Source organism: Colossoma macropomum, unplaced genomic scaffold (assembly GCF_904425465.1).
Source record: "Colossoma macropomum unplaced genomic scaffold, Colossoma_macropomum, whole genome shotgun sequence".
In the NCBI taxonomy this organism is placed as follows: Eukaryota; Metazoa; Chordata; class Actinopteri; order Characiformes; family Serrasalmidae; genus Colossoma; species Colossoma macropomum.
Window position 1 is genome coordinate 18,217,832 of NW_023494784.1, and position 15,596 is coordinate 18,233,427.

The window sequence follows — 15,596 nt, forward strand, 5'->3', positions numbered from 1 at the left end:
ACTTACTATACAGGTGCACTTTGTAGTTCTACAATTACAGACTGTAGTCCATCTCTTTCTCTGCATAATTTGTTAGCCCCCTTTTACCCTGTTCTTCAGTGGTCAGGACCCCCATGGACCCTCACAGAGCAGGTACTATTTGGGTGGTGGATCATTCTCAGCACTGCAGTAACAACACCTCAGTGTCGCTGCTGGACTGAGAATAGTCCACCAACTAAAAATATCCAGCCAACAGCGTCCTGTGGGCAGCGTCCTGTGACCACTATGAAGGACTAGAGGATGACCAACACAAACTGTGCAGCAGCAGATGAGCTATCGTCTCTGACTTTACATCTACAAGGTGGACTGACAAGGTAGGAGTGTCTAATAGAGTGGACAGTGAGTGGACACAGTGTTTAAAAGCTCCAGCAGTACTGCTGTGTCTGATCCACTTGTACCAGCACAACACACACTAACACACCGCCACCATGTCAGTGTCACTGCAGTGCTGAGAATGATCCACCACCCAAATAGTACCTGCTCTGTGAGGGTCCATGGGGGTCCTGACCACTGAAGAACAGGGTAAAAGGGGGCTAACAAAGCATGCAGAGAATTAGCATGCAGTCTGTAATTGTAGAACTACAAAGTGCACCTATATAGTAAGTGGAGCTGATAAAATAGCCAACGAGCATAGAAACGAGGAGGTGGTCATAACGTTATGCCTGATCGGTGTATATACATCTGATACATGAGTGAACACATAATATGTATAATATCTAGAGCCACAGTTAGAATTATTACAATATGACCTGGTTGCATTTATTAATTACATTATGTAAATGTTTCAGTAAACATTTTATTGATACAGTTTATGTCCACATAAGTGACATATATTCGTTGGATACAGGGAAATCCATATATACTGATATATGTAATAATACATTTGAAATCCATGTGTTACCATTTCAGATTTCCGTAACGGGAACTCCAGAGAGGAAGAAAAGGCGCGCGCTGTTGAATGTTACACTTCCAAGTGACGTAACTAGTTGTGAGCTGTTCAGTGAAACTAGAGAAGTCTGTGGATTAACGGAGTGAAGTTTGTGGACTGACTCTGTGACGAGTTCCTCGTCATCCTTTCTCTTTCCCTCCCTCGGCGCAGTCGTGTTTTTACCGTAGTAACTCCGGAACCCGTCTGTCCCTGTCAGAGCCAGAATGGCGTTCAACAATCCAGTTTCATAACCTGGAGGGAGGCGGAGTCGGGGTGCGTTCCAATGCGCGTGCTCGTGTTCTACCTAGCTAGTATGTGGAATTCGAACTACGTTTCCCTGGCTCATGGAATTCAACCGCTGACAGAATTCTTTGCTATAGCAAATGGTTACAGGTGGAATTCTACAAACTAGCTAAGTGTTCGTCTTAGTTCGTCTTCGTTTACGTGCCGGGTAAGACTTCAAGTTCGAATTCTACTCCCTTGCTAAGCATTCTAGTCCGCGTATTGGAACACAGCCTGTGGTGTTCTGGAAGCAGGAATATCGCTGTGGAGCGACGGCGCGAGCAGAGCAGAGGGAAAGTAGAGCAACAGTGAAGTAAGGAGAGGCAGGCGGGAGGGAGGGTGAAACGAAGGGACGGACTTAGCCGAGCCGAGCCGAGCTCACGAGTCCCAGTGCCTCTCGGAAGGTAGGCGCGCGCTTGTGTAGGAAACGCAGCGCCTGAACGCGGCGAATTGCGCGCTTTAACGTCGCGGTTCGTGAGCGGAACGACGCGCGCGGCTCTTACCGGAGCCAGTCAGCGAGGGAGTTTGCTGCAGTTTGAAGCGTCACGCAGCTCTTAACCACTTTGGCCGCTAACGGGAGAGCTGTGAATGTGAATGTGGCGAGTTGTTTGTACCGCTTAAAGCTCGCTGACTGTTGGTGCTGAAGCGGCGGATTAGGGGGCCGGGAAACAAGGCTAAGGTGGGGCAGAAGAGAGTGAAGCGGGGCTGAGCCCTCACTTATCTGCCCCCCTCCCTCCCTCCCTCCCTCCCTCCGCCCCCACCGCCTCTCTCTCTCCCTCTGCTTTCCAACTGAATCACTCCCACGGAGCTTTTTGGGAGAAGAAGAAGGAAAAGCAAGAATTTTCCGCTCGTTGGAATCTGGAGAGCGCTCAGAGCGACTGCTGGAGATTTCTGCCTCACTCTCAGCTCACAAAACTAGTTCCACCAGTGGCCCTAATCCTTTGGTATTTACCGCTGTGGACACATCTTGCTTTCTTTTGGGGAGTGAATTCCCCCGTGGTGTTGTTGGACCATGGCCGACGACGACGTGCTCTTTGAAGATGTTTACGAGCTGTGCGAGGTCATTGGAAAGTAAGTGTTCACTCTGCAGACCTCTTAACAGTTGTGCGTGCACAGTTGTGTGAGGGGTTCATTGTGTTTGTTTCCTCGTTTTCTGCCTAATCTCATTTAGTGGCGGTGAAAAGGCTGTTATAGTTAACATTACAGCACTGCTGTGGTGCAGTGACCAGCTCCAAAAACCACTCCTGGAACTAACCGTCCAAGAGCCTTAACGCACGGAGTGATATTGACAGCTACCTTCACTGACTGCCGTCAGAAACTGAACGGTGCTGGGGTCGTTTGTCTCTTTTACCTGCCTGAAAGCATGGAAGTGGGAGTGAGTCTGACAAGGTTTGGTCAGCCTGGTCAGGGTCCTGTGGGAGTGTCCTTTGTAAAGGTGCAGCCCTCAGGTGCAGGTGGCAAGGTCAAGAGCTTGTTGCTCTGGCAGACTTTGAGGAACCTGTGTCATCTGCTGTCATGTTGTTTTGCCATGTGCTCTCAAATGTGCCTAAAGCAGGGGTCTCAAACTCATATTACACCGTGGGCCAAGAGTATGATCCTCTCCAATGGGGGGCACCTAAACAATTGCAAGATTCCATGATTTATTAGACATACAGTCCTTTAAGCACATCTTGGTGAACTTTATGTTTTAGATAAGACACTTTGTAAAGAACAGGCTAGCATTTGCCAGCTAGCAGGTTTAGGCCAGTAATTAGTCAATTGTGATTAAAGCCCATTTTAACCTTTTAATAACATTTAATGTGACTAGATTAACAGCAGCATCAGTGCATAAAAAGTTGTGGGCTGCATTTAAGGATACATTTCCATGTTAAGGAGACAGCAAGATTGGAGGCTAGATGTGGCCCCTGGGGTTCTTGTTTGAGACCCCTGATGTAAAGAGTTATGAGGAACTGAATGAATCCAACTTGAAATTTTTTCAGCATTTAAAATGTTTTAATTAAAAAATGAGGGTGTTATATCGGGTGTTGGTGTGTTTGTGGGTGTGTTGGAGGTCACTGCACATTCTGTTGTGCAAGCTGCTGCTTTGTATCTGCTGATCTGAAGTTATGGACTGAGCAGAGTTACGGTTCTGTACTTGATGTTCTATTGGCTCAGCTATTGCATGAGAATAAGCAAAACGTTTGTAAGTAAGATGCTCTCGGTTCTTTCCAGCTGTGCTAATCTGCAGTACAAGTTTGGTGACTCTGGAGATTTTGTGACATAAGGGTGGGCCCACACATGTATCAGCAGGCCCAGAACGTTGAATACACACACTGAAACAAAGCTTTTAGCTGAACTGCTTGGTCACACGTGTAAGCATAGAAACAGAGCTGTACTGGTAGCTGCAGGCATTTTGTTTGAGTTTCAGCCTTAATGTTGTCTCTTTTAATATAAGTTGTGCCTTTTTTTAGTTGAAGAGGAACCAGATGAAAACAGCAAATTATTTTCTTGGACTGGACTCTTCCCTCTTGTATTTCCTCGTCTTTCTCACACTTCACGTATCTCAAATACTCCCACAAATAGGCAAACATTTGTAAGCATTTGTTAGGCCTGTCACAATTATTACATAATCGTCTTATTGCAGTTATTTGAGCTGACTGCAATTATTTTCCACAGTTGTTAACTTTCACAATCATATGTTTACTTTGCCACAAACACAATGTGAACTGGGTACAATTTCATCAGTTGAGGCAAATACATGTAAATGAAGAAAGCAGAACAGGGATTTACTTAGGCACATCAGGGGTCTTATGAACACAGTGAAATTTCTTACTTAAAACATGTTTAAACAGCTGCTGTGAGTGATGCTTGTTTATTTGCTGTTTGTTAATAACACATTTTGAGGCCTACGGTGAACGTTTGATTATTTGAGAACAGCCTCTGTTGTCAGTTAGGAGCCACTAAATATCAACAGCTAAGAAGCAAGAAAGCTAATCATCTGAGCTGGCTACATTAGGCTTCTACTTTTAATGCGGTTTTTCATAAAAAGACAATTAAACTGTTAATTGCTTTTAAAGAGTTTCCAGTTTGGAGTGATGCTTGTCTGTTAACCACCACAATTTTTCTGACCAAAATCAGGTAAAACTGGTTAAAGAGAGAAGGGTTTACATTATGCACATCAGTCACATGACTATTTTGACCAATCAAAATAGTTTTCTTTTTAACAGTTTTAGTTATTTATGGGGAATTTAATCATCAGTTAAAATTCTGTGATCATGGCAGGCCTAGTCTTTGTGTCTTGTCATGCTGAGTGATCTACTCTTTGAGGATGTCCACTCTTAGGCCCTTATGTCATCGTTAGACACAGGGGATCTATTAAGCAAATACACTTCCTCCTCATTCTTCAGGTCCAATCTCTGTATGTGGTACAGATTGCTAATAAAGCACTGGGCAGGCAGCCAAGATGATCTTGCAATGCTACTTTACCGTATCCTGTTGCCAAAACGTATCTATTCCCAGCATGTTGACATTGCTTCAATATGGACACTAATAATTTTTTTTATTTGTCAGAAATAGCATTCTTATCATTTAGATAATAGTTAGATTAATGGGGAGTTTGGTCAGGTTACAGTTGTCAATGATGTGAGTGGTAGGGTTCTTGCAGTGGAAAATTCACAGCACCGTAATGTTTGGGGGCTCTTCTGCTGTGGTGTTTGAGATCAGTGTCAGTATCAGGAGGTGTGGCAGGAGGGGTTGGGGTTTGGGAGGCAGGCTAGCATACAGAAACTCAGTATTTCATTCTTTAAAAAGAATAGACCTACCATTACCATAGATTTGTAGTAGGCTCTATTGCATCTATGTGCTCTGTATCATTATAGACACACACAACTGAATAGAAAGTAACAGCACATTATAGGCTAATCTGTGCTTGTTTCGCCAGAAGCTACATGGCCAAAGAAGCAAACAAAACACTCATGCAGTGCTTTTTTGTGCATGCTTCTGCTGGCATGCTACCAGCAGCAAGCAGCAAAAAAAGACACTTGAAGCTTAAAATTACAGTTTGTGCATGTATGGCAACAAATATAAAAGACCACACCTGTTAACCCCCTTGAACTCAACAGCTTTCTGTGTGCTACCATGTTGTCTATCACTTTATAAAAAATTAATGATGCTTCCTTGCTTGTTGGATGCATCATGTTTTATTTCTGAGTGCAGTCTAGATCAGTAAGGGCTTATTATTGATTTGTTTACTCAGTTGTTTTGTTGTTTTCTAGGTCAAAAAGGTAGTTTGTTTCACCAAAATATACTCAACATGTTGCAAGCATCGCTACAGCAGTGTGGTGCTGAAATGATCAGCAATTCTAGTTTAAAACGTGCTTTACTTTACACAGACAGCAGTATTATATGAAAACAGTAAAAGAAAGTATGTACGTATGTATGGTGGAGGTGTAGCCAAAGTGTTTGTTGCAGCCCTAGTGAGTCATATAGTCTCAGCCTATGTTCCTAGGACAGAATTACTTAGCTGGATAACGTAAATCAAAGGTTATGGCTGTCCAGTAGGACTGTGCTGTCTGCTGGTGGATAACTTTTGGCTTAAGCCACCTAGCTAACGGAAAAGTCTCATATTGCACTGAGCCTGTATTGTTGCTCAGGGATTCATTGCAGTCACACCAAGACCAAAATGTAGGAGCTGAGTGATGCTGTTGTTTGGAGCACTAATGCGCTAATAGCCTGAGACTGATGCCAGGAGGATGTAGCAGTCTAATGGCATTTTGCTGATGCATGGAAGAGTCAGCAAAGCAGTACAAGCTGGAGGCTCAGGTCTCAGTTTGCTGTCCAGCAGTTTTATTCCAATCAATTTCAAACCTGACAATTAAACCAAGCAAAACAGGATTAAGCCTTTAAAATCTATATGCAACAAGATTAGCTGTAGCAGATGTAGCGTTGATTGTACAACGTGTGTGCTCTTAAATATGTCAAGTTAAGTGAGGTTCTGCATTTGCATTCCCACCTAACTGAACCACCCAGGCTGGATGAAGTCTGCATATTCTATAGAGTTCTCTCTCCCTCTCCCTCTCCCTCTCCCTCTCTCTCTCTCTCTCTCTCTCTCTCTCTCTCTCTCTCTCTCTCCCTCTCCCTCTCCCTCTCCCTCTCCCTCTCTCTCTCTCTCCCTCTCCCTCTCCCTCTCCCTCTCCCTCTCCCTCTCCCTCTCCCTCTCCCTCTCTCTCTCTCTCCCTCTCCCTCTCCCTCTCCCTCTCTCTCTCTCTCTCCTTCTCTCCACAGCCGAATTATGATATGGCTTCCTGCAGGCTAGTCCGTGCTGAGTCGAACAGACATGCCTGTGGCTTTGTAGGAACCTTTTCATTAGATTGCTGGCCCCATAAGGAAGGGCACCACCAGCTGTTGAAGATGGCTGACTTTCATCTAACACTTGCCCATCCCTGAAAAAATGGGCCTAATGAAGAAAACCACCTAGCATACATTCCACTGCTCACCTCCAGAGACACGTGCTGCTCTGTGTTTTCTGAGCGAACCTCTGAATAGAGATAATGAGGTCACTAGTGTGTGTCACTTGCTTTGATTTGAGGACGAGAGGCATTCACCTCTGGGGACACCAGTTGAATGACATCCTGGAGCGGCCAGTTTGGAGCAAACACTGGTGAATGACAAGCATGACTTAGTGTGACAGTGTTGTGACTTTCTGCAGCTTTGCATTGCTCTGAGCTCCATCACTAGCAGGCTGTGCAGTGGTGACATGGGGTCTCGTGCTCATTACGAAGCTCAGTGTTTTACCACAGTTATGGGTACACTTTCCCGAAAGGCAGCATTTATAAAGCTGCATGACACCTAAAAAAGGCTTTCATGACAGCTAACATAAACCTATGTAGACTTTTACAACGACTTATTCTGAAAAGCACCAGTTGACGGAAAGGCTGTTTTTGTCAATTTTGATGTTTTTCACCTCAATAAGTGTTATAAAAACCGACATTATTGTTAGAATAAGGCATTATAAATGTTTTTATAGGTTTTTATCAGTATTGTCCTGAAAGGGTTGTGTAGGTGTCAAGAACACTATCCTTAAGAAAGGGTTAGCAGTAAATTAAAGTGCCAAGATGCTTCTTTGGAGTGATGACATAGTATAACCACTTGTTGTACATAAGTATAAAGGTTTACTTAGACAGTATGTCCAAGCCGAAAAACATTTAGGAACCTTTACTTTTACAAGTGTAGTTGATGGTAACCAGTGTTTTGGCCTCTTTCAAATAGGCGCTTTGAAGAATGCTCATCACAGGTGTGTTCTGACGTTGCTTTTTACTCTGTCGGTTTAGCGCAAGACTTTCCTCCACCTTGCAGCGAGAAGAAATGCTCAACTGGGAGCTCACAGTCTTTATAAGCATAAAAGAAGAGGTTTAGGCAAATTCCATATCTCTATCCTCAAAGTGTCTGCTTTATTCCTCAACCCCTTTTTATATATGTGTGTGTGTGTATATATATATATATATATATATATATATATATATATATATATATATATATGTAATGGGATATTTGTTAGTATGTAAAACATAGAACCCACCAGACATTCTGAAAATGATAGCTTGACAGTGTTCTAAGGTCTTTTTTAGTATATACACATACACAGTTTATCTGTTTAGAGAAACCTCATTATTACTTTAAGATCATGGTCATAATTGTAAGCAATAATTTTATATAACCTTTTTAAATCCTATTTGAACAATCTAAGAACATATTGTAAAGTAATTGGCTGGCCCACTTGTATAGTCCTACGTTGAAAGCTTCTCAGGTCATCGACCTTGTGTAGTTTGATTAACAAGGCCTTTAGAGGAATGTCTAAGCTCCTTCGCAGAGTGTGGTCAAAAAACCTGTACAGTATTTCAGTGGCTGCTTAAGTGTCCAAGAGGACTGGCTCTGTTTTTGCTGTCACAAACATTTTTGGCCGAGTTTGCCTGAGCACTTGTCTACTGTGGTTTGGAGATGAGGTTTAGCTGAAATGGGACTTTTACACACAATTACACACATCAACGGCAGTATAGTGTTCGCACTCTGGGTGGATTAAATATTTATTCGTTTCGTCTGCCTGCGTAAAAACACCTTTGCAGCTCACTAGGCAAGTAATGATACTCCAAGAGCAAGACACAGTTTGTATAGTGATACAGTCTTCATGATATGTTTCTTCTTTTATCTTTTCAGTAATAAAACTCTTTCCATAATGAAGTTCATATTCGCTGCATCACTACTAATGCAAACGTATAATTAAGTCTGAGTATATGCAGGCATGTTCAAGCGTCGTTCACAGGCATTCACAGATGTTGTACAGGTATCTGCTAACGTACTTGCACTTAATGTGAATGTGTGCACTGTGGGGCAGTGTCCAAACCAGAATATACAGAAAACAAAGAAAAAAGTCATTTTCTCTCTCTCCCTGTCAATTAATACTTACCAACTGTTTTTGTTGTATTATAAAGATGTGTAGTACGTTTGTATGGTTGTAAACTCTTTTGCCAGCTGATCCTCAAACTGCTCCATTTAATTCTCACTAGTTATGGTTCTGATGAGTATTATTTGGGTCTCCTCTTGACACTGTTGCTATTGGATAGCTAGCCTCAGCCTCAGATGCTCCAGTTCCATGTGGCTAAGTGTCTGAGGCTGAGGCTAGCTGTAGCAATGGTGTCTTTGGCACAGAAGGTTTGCCACAACTATTGGAATGGTCATTTTTCTCATTTTGCATGTTTATCAAATAGCCTTCTCATGGCAAAGTAGGTGGTTCATGGCCACGTTGTGTGGTGAAAAGCACTAGAGTCAAGGCAGAAGTCTGACTTGCAAGACTACCAGATCAGCATTTGCTTGATGCATAGTTCTGTAAAAGTGTGTAGTTGAGATTTTGGGGGCATGCACGTCATGGCCTCTGTGAGCTACACTTTCTCTTGAACCCCTTCTCTTCGTAAAAAAACATGCATACTGAATATCATTACGCAAATATTTCCCAAAACACTGATATTCTTCCATATTGCGTGCAAATGTTTGAAATGGTGAACAAATATTTGATACATACTAATCATGCAAACACCACCTTCTGATTGGGTAAACATATTGTGTTGGCCAGATTCATTTGCATAAAGTTTAGCTCCGCTCAGTTTTAATACCACTCAACTTTGTTCAAGGCACCACATGCCTTTTAACGCACTGGTCCCATCATGTACAGAGTGGCATCATTTGACAGAGCTGTTCACAAATAAATAGTTCACAAATTTTATGATACAACGTTATTTAATACAGACGTTTTTGTTATTCTTTTTTAGGAATGTCATTTACTGTATTTCAGTATAACAGTTGAAACCATTCCTTTATGTGTCAATATATCACATATGTTTTCTGTTTGTAACTGTATCGCCGTCAGTGTGTGGTCTCGCAATCCTGTATAGATAATATAATTAACATTATTATGCATATTGTAATCATAATTGTAATCACTGCATCATAGATTTGTTTCACTTAACTTTCATGTATGTACTGACCAGGATAATCCCTAGAGACATTTACATTTATCTTGCTGTACTATAGTTCTGTATACCCATAGTCTTTGTGTGCCTCTGACTTTTTTTTTAACTTTTCTGCAGTCTTGCTCCAGTTCCTTTAGTTTAAATCACTGATGAGTTCTTTCCTCACTGAAGAGGCAATTGGTCCTGTCGTTGCGGCCATCTCTGCTTAATGGACTCTGCTGTACTGAGTGCAAGCAGTACTTTTCAGGTCACCAGCCCTGCTGCCTCATTAAAGATTGCAGCAGACACTGTTTGATTGCTTTCTCAACGTAAGCAGAGTTTTAAGACATCTCCCATGACAAAAGGCTGCGAAACGCCCATTTTTCCCTGTGCCTTTTGAAGTGATGGATGCGCTCCAATAGTAGTATTATTTTCTTTGTCTCCTCCCAAATGGCGCTGTGAAAGCTAATGCCTCCTCGCTGCGCCGTGCAGAGGAAATGTGCCGTAGGTGACCTCTCCCCCTTACCTGGCTGGCACCAGAGCTGCTGACTGCTGCAGTGTAGCAAGGATGAGGAGTGAGTTGAGTGGAGTTTGTGGAGCACAGCTGTGGCTGTTGGATCTCACGGCCTACTTCCCTCCTCCTGCTCCACAGACTGCAGGTGGGCGCTGCGCATTACTCATCCACGTGAAGGGGCCACTGTCAGCGGGGTATTGCTATGGGACCCCGTGGACTCCTGTGAAAAAATGCTTGGGGATCCCGAAGTGTTCACCACAAATGAATGAATGTGGGGGAATAAACTGGGTGTATAAAGCTAGGCTCACTCTCTATTGACTCTACAAGTACGCTTTTTCTATGTTCTTTTCAATGCAGTACTTAACTATTCTGAATGAACTAAACACACGGCTTCTTAAACCAGGCATACACTGTGCAAGTTTAACCCGTTTTTAAGCCAGATTCAGTTGTAGCTGACTGAATTTCAGGGTTGATCTGAAATGCAGCTTCATGGGTTGTGGTGCGTGGTGCAGTGTAAGGGGAGAAGCAGTGCCCGATTAGCTGCCCCAACAGGCTCCGATTGAGAAGCTGGGCAAATGTATGGATTTTTGCCATTTTTAATAGAAAATTTGTCTGGTTGTCTTGGAGTTTGAGCAGATTTCATGAACCACTTTCTGAAAGTCATACGGAGAACACATAAACATGATGACAACCACTGCCTCTACATAGGTGAACAAACATAGGCTAACAAAAAGTTGACATTTGCGGTAACAGAGTCTGTATATGCCAACTTTGCTCTGTTTGACTGAATGACTAAATGGAATTGTGAAGTATAAAATTTAATACCTTGTTGGTTTTTTATTGTCTTTGCAATATAGGTAGTGGATTGTTTCTTTACATTTTCATTTGGTACTCAGGCACGTAGCCTTGTCATACAGCAAGTTTATAAATTGTAGGCCTTGGCCGCACATGATGGTACATGATACATTAAACGTGTAGTATAAGTGACCAAAGAACAAGATTTCTAAAATCACACTGTGCATACCTGGCTTTAAATAGGGAGTCAACTAACTATGAATTCAACCTCAGGCACAGGTTGATGAATCCCTGTCCCTATAGCTGCTAGAAACTATCACTGCAACCTATGTTTCAGCTAAGGTACATCATTTGGGGTTAAGGCATACAAACTAAAAGCAGGCTATGTATCATATCTTTACTAAAATGCAGGCAGTTTGAGCTATCCTGTAAATATATACAGAGTTCTGAGCCCAGATGAATCGCAGTGGGCTGTTTCTACATTTATAAAATGTAGAAACTGGGACTAAATCCACTTGGATTAACATGACAGAGAAATGTAACACTTATTTGTAGAGGATTATGAATGCAGTAAAGTGAATAAAATGCAGACGTTTCAGCACATTCTGCTTTTCAAAAGTACAATAAATATGTCATCAAATATCAGTTTGAAATACCAGTCAAATCTAAACAACTGACAGATGCTGGTAATTTGTTTTAAGCAATTATTGGTCGATACTGATATGAGATCAGTGTGCATCCATAACAGTAATGTTGTTTTAAAATGTGTCAACCACTGCAATTACCTCTTGATTAATGTGTTTTTGAGTACTGAATCTTCTCAAAATTCAGTTTCAGTGTGTAGCTTGACTGTGGACGTAACACGTTTCAAAAACCTGGCTGGCCGGCACCTGACGAAAAATACTTCTAATTTCCATAAATTCAGATTCACCAGTCAAATTCAGACATCTTATCTAAGTAGTCTGCTTTATTCAGTTCACTTTGCTGCAGGATTCATTCAATGTTCCATCAGTGCAACAAGCGGTTTCTTTTTTGTGGAGCAAATCAATAATAGAAGCCATATTGCAGCCTATGCGTCCTGTAGGATTTTGCAATCTGTCAGAAAGACTGGCATTATAGACAGGGGGTTTATAAGTAAATGACACTTTGACAATGAAATGATGCTTCAATCACAAAACAGTCTTTTAAAGTCTATGTCATCAACTAATAATCAGCTTTGTCAAGTAATCGTGACAGCTTTACTCTAAAGGGAAATAAATGCGGTCCTGGCTACAAACTTTCTGTTCAACTACAACTATGTGTTTTGACTATGTACGTTCTTCTAAGACCAAAACTCTGTAGCCTACTTGTTTCACCATTGGGTACTTAACTCCTGTTTAGGCTCTGTCTTGTGTGGAATGTTAATGCTGCATGATTTAAAGTTTCCAACTTTGGGGTCTGTGTTCTCCATTTCTGCAACACTAACCCCTCTAGGGTGGTCTCTCTCCATCCTACAGTGTCCCTGGCTGTGTAGACGTCCTGTGAAGCAGTATGTTCTGCTCTGAGGCAGCGTCTTCTCACTTACAGGGCCATGTTTCGCCCTGTCACTCACCGCTCTGGTGCACAGCCTCTGGTGTTGAGCCCTGAGAGACCCTGGCCTTATCTCAGTCTAAGGGCTCTACACACAGCTGTGGTCATATTGACTCCGCACAAGAGCCAAACAGATCCTACTGAAGCTGCCAGGGCACTCACTGTTTTACTCCTTGCCTCTTCTCCTTTAGCCTCTTTCAGGGCCCGTTCAGTTGAAGGCATTCCTAGCTGTTTTGCCATGGCACATGATAACATTGTGACAATGTCTGTTGTAAAAAAAAAAAAAACTGTATACCAGCAGACTGAATGGAACTGAACCTGATCTTAATTGGACCACATTTCCAAGGTAACTAATCTACAATATAACAGCAATGACTCACATTCTGCAGTCTGACAGCTTATTTTGACTTACCATGGCAGAGCAATGGCAGAAAGGAGAATTTGTCATGATTAGGCTGCTACAAGGAATGACTGTGATGTTCCAAACTTTCTGGTGGGGCTGATATCAGTTGTATTTCTATTAGGAATGTGCCAATATAAAGATGTAATATAACAGTGATTATCTAACATTCTAACACAGTTATGATACCACAATTAGGTATTGTATTAGGAACAAAAATTGAATAAGATACTACAGGTACATACATGTGGTTTTCTGGTTGTCATTTTTAATAACAATGATTTTATATATTTTCTGGACTCCTGTCTTCCCTGATAAATCTTTGTGCAAGGCACATTCCCAGTGTCAGTCATGTCTATGGTTTCACCTACATTTTTAATTTGTATACTATGTCGAGCTGGGTGATACTGTACGTAGCACATTGAGTATGAAAGGACAGCACTGTGACTGTTACAGTGAGCTGTGAATTTGCTCAGACCAATAACACAGTTTAACAATATGATGTGTGTTGAATATCTAATTAGTTTATAAATCCATCATTGCTATCAGAGCAAAAACATGTATCTCTATGTGACGATGTGTAACTTTACAGGAACAGGAAAAAGTGTTGTAGCAGGATGTAGCAGGAAGTTTTTTCTTGTAATTTTGGAGCATATATTTATCTATTCATAATAAAATTTTAATGCATTGCTAAGGTTAATTTGATTTTACAAATAATGCAAAAACCTGAAAAAAAAGAAAAAATAGAGACACAAGGTTTTTGCACAACAGCGATGACATTTTTGCCAAAAAAAGATAAGAACTTTGTGATAAGAACTTTAACCTTCAATCAAGTCATATAAAGAGGATATTGTAAATGTTATAAAGGACCTTTTGTCTCTTGATAGTGATTTATGCTGTTATTAAAATCTCTGCAAGTTATATGATTCCATGACATTTAGTGGGAAGTAAAACTCAAATATAATAGAATATAACCAAACATAATAGAAAAAAAAATGTATTTATGGGTTAAGGGCTGTCATGATGTATCTGTTAAAATTTTCCTTCTCAGTAAATCAGCAATGATTAGTTGACGGTCTGCATAGTAAAAAATGTCCCACTTATGTACAATTTTTGCCATATAATGTATATTATGCCTTTAAAAGCTTAATATTTTATATTTTTCAAGTGAAACATTTTAGAATCCTTCAAAGGCTATGTGGGGTGTTTTGTTCAGAAAATTAAACCGGTAGATTGCTTGATAGCTAATATAGTGACTGTTGCAATATAAGATCTGTTTATTTTTACAGTGTTGCTCTCCTGTACTGAATAGTGTGTAGAAAGCTGCAGAACACAGCTGTATGTGGCTGCAGATGTTTCTTGTTTGTTGTGAGCCACCAGTGAGTCCATACAGTGTATGTCGTGTCAGCCCCCATTAGTTCTATCCCTCTCCAATCAGCCTGGCCTTCTCTCTGTCCCTCAGGCTACATGTCATCCCCCCACCACCTCCCCCACCCTTTCACTCTCTCTTTCTCTCTCTCTCTCTCTCTCTCTCTCTCTCTCTCTGTCTCTCTCTCTCTCTCTCTCTGTCTCTCTCTCTCTCTCTCTGTCTTTCTGTCTCTCTTTCTGATGGTCAGGCACTCTGCCTTGCACCACCACCCCATCCATCTTTATCATACTATCCTTGTGTGAGCACACTGTGCCTTCAGTTAAGCCCATCATATTTACTTCATAGGTTGTTGCGTCGGATGATGGGAACAGATGCACATTCCTCTCACTCTGTTGTGCGGTTTGCTTGAAACATATGACGCAGTCTGCTTCACTTGGAGTCGCAGCATCATATGTCAGTATTAGCATGCTAAAAGGGCTGCCGCTCCACATTCGGATGAGTACATTTTATATTTCATCTGCAGCTTGCCTGGAGGCGGGAGGAGGAAGGGATAGCTCATTTCTCACAAACAATGGAAGCCTCGAGCCTCTCATGTGGCACTGAAACAGAAGATTTCATATCACTGCAACACTGTTTCTCTCCATTTTAAGGTCTTCTGTTAATATTGCATTCCTGCCGATTTCCGTGCTTCGCCGTATCTGTAATGAGGCTCGCAGTGCTTTCCTACTGTCAAAATTGAGATGATAAGCAACTCAACATTATGCTGGGTTTTAAACATAGACTATACTTTGTTTTGGCTGTTACTGTGGGCCAGGTTCACATAATCATAATTATTTGCAGGGGTAGTCAGATATAAAAATCCACCAAGGCCACCAAGCCTACAAATCTTGTGGTTAAAATTAAGAATCTGTGTCCTGAATTTTAGAAACGTGTTTATTGTATATTTTGTGTTTACCAATACAAGTACCAGAATCCAGTCCCCCACGTCAAAACAACTATTACATTTTCTAAAGGTGTTGCTCCGAGTAAAGAATCATTTGCCTGTAAACCAAAATATTACTGAACTAGCATGTTGACACAGAGCTCGTCCATTTGACTCTATCAGCAGATCTTAGTTCTGAAGTGTTATTGTTTTATTTGCGTGCACCCCAGCGTTCTTTGCCAAGTACAAGGTTTCCAAGTACCTTTTTTAGGGGGATTTTTTTTCCAATTTTCTCCCC

General features: G+C 41.6%; 1 protein-coding gene across 5 annotated transcripts in view; it reads left to right on the plus strand.

Annotated features, from left to right (window-relative positions):
* The first annotated feature begins 1,999 nt into the window (after positions 1–1,999).
* The window catches only part of caska (calcium/calmodulin-dependent serine protein kinase a), a 285,045-nt gene continuing 271,448 nt past the window's right edge, over positions 2,000–15,596 (plus strand). For all 5 annotated transcript variants that reach the window (XM_036584332.1, XM_036584563.1, XM_036584414.1 and 2 more), the window contains exon 1: positions 2,000–2,320. In XM_036584332.1, coding sequence (XP_036440225.1) covers positions 2,262–2,320 — 59 coding nt within the window. In that variant the 5' untranslated portion in view covers positions 2,000–2,261. The remainder of the gene's footprint in view (positions 2,321–15,596) is intronic.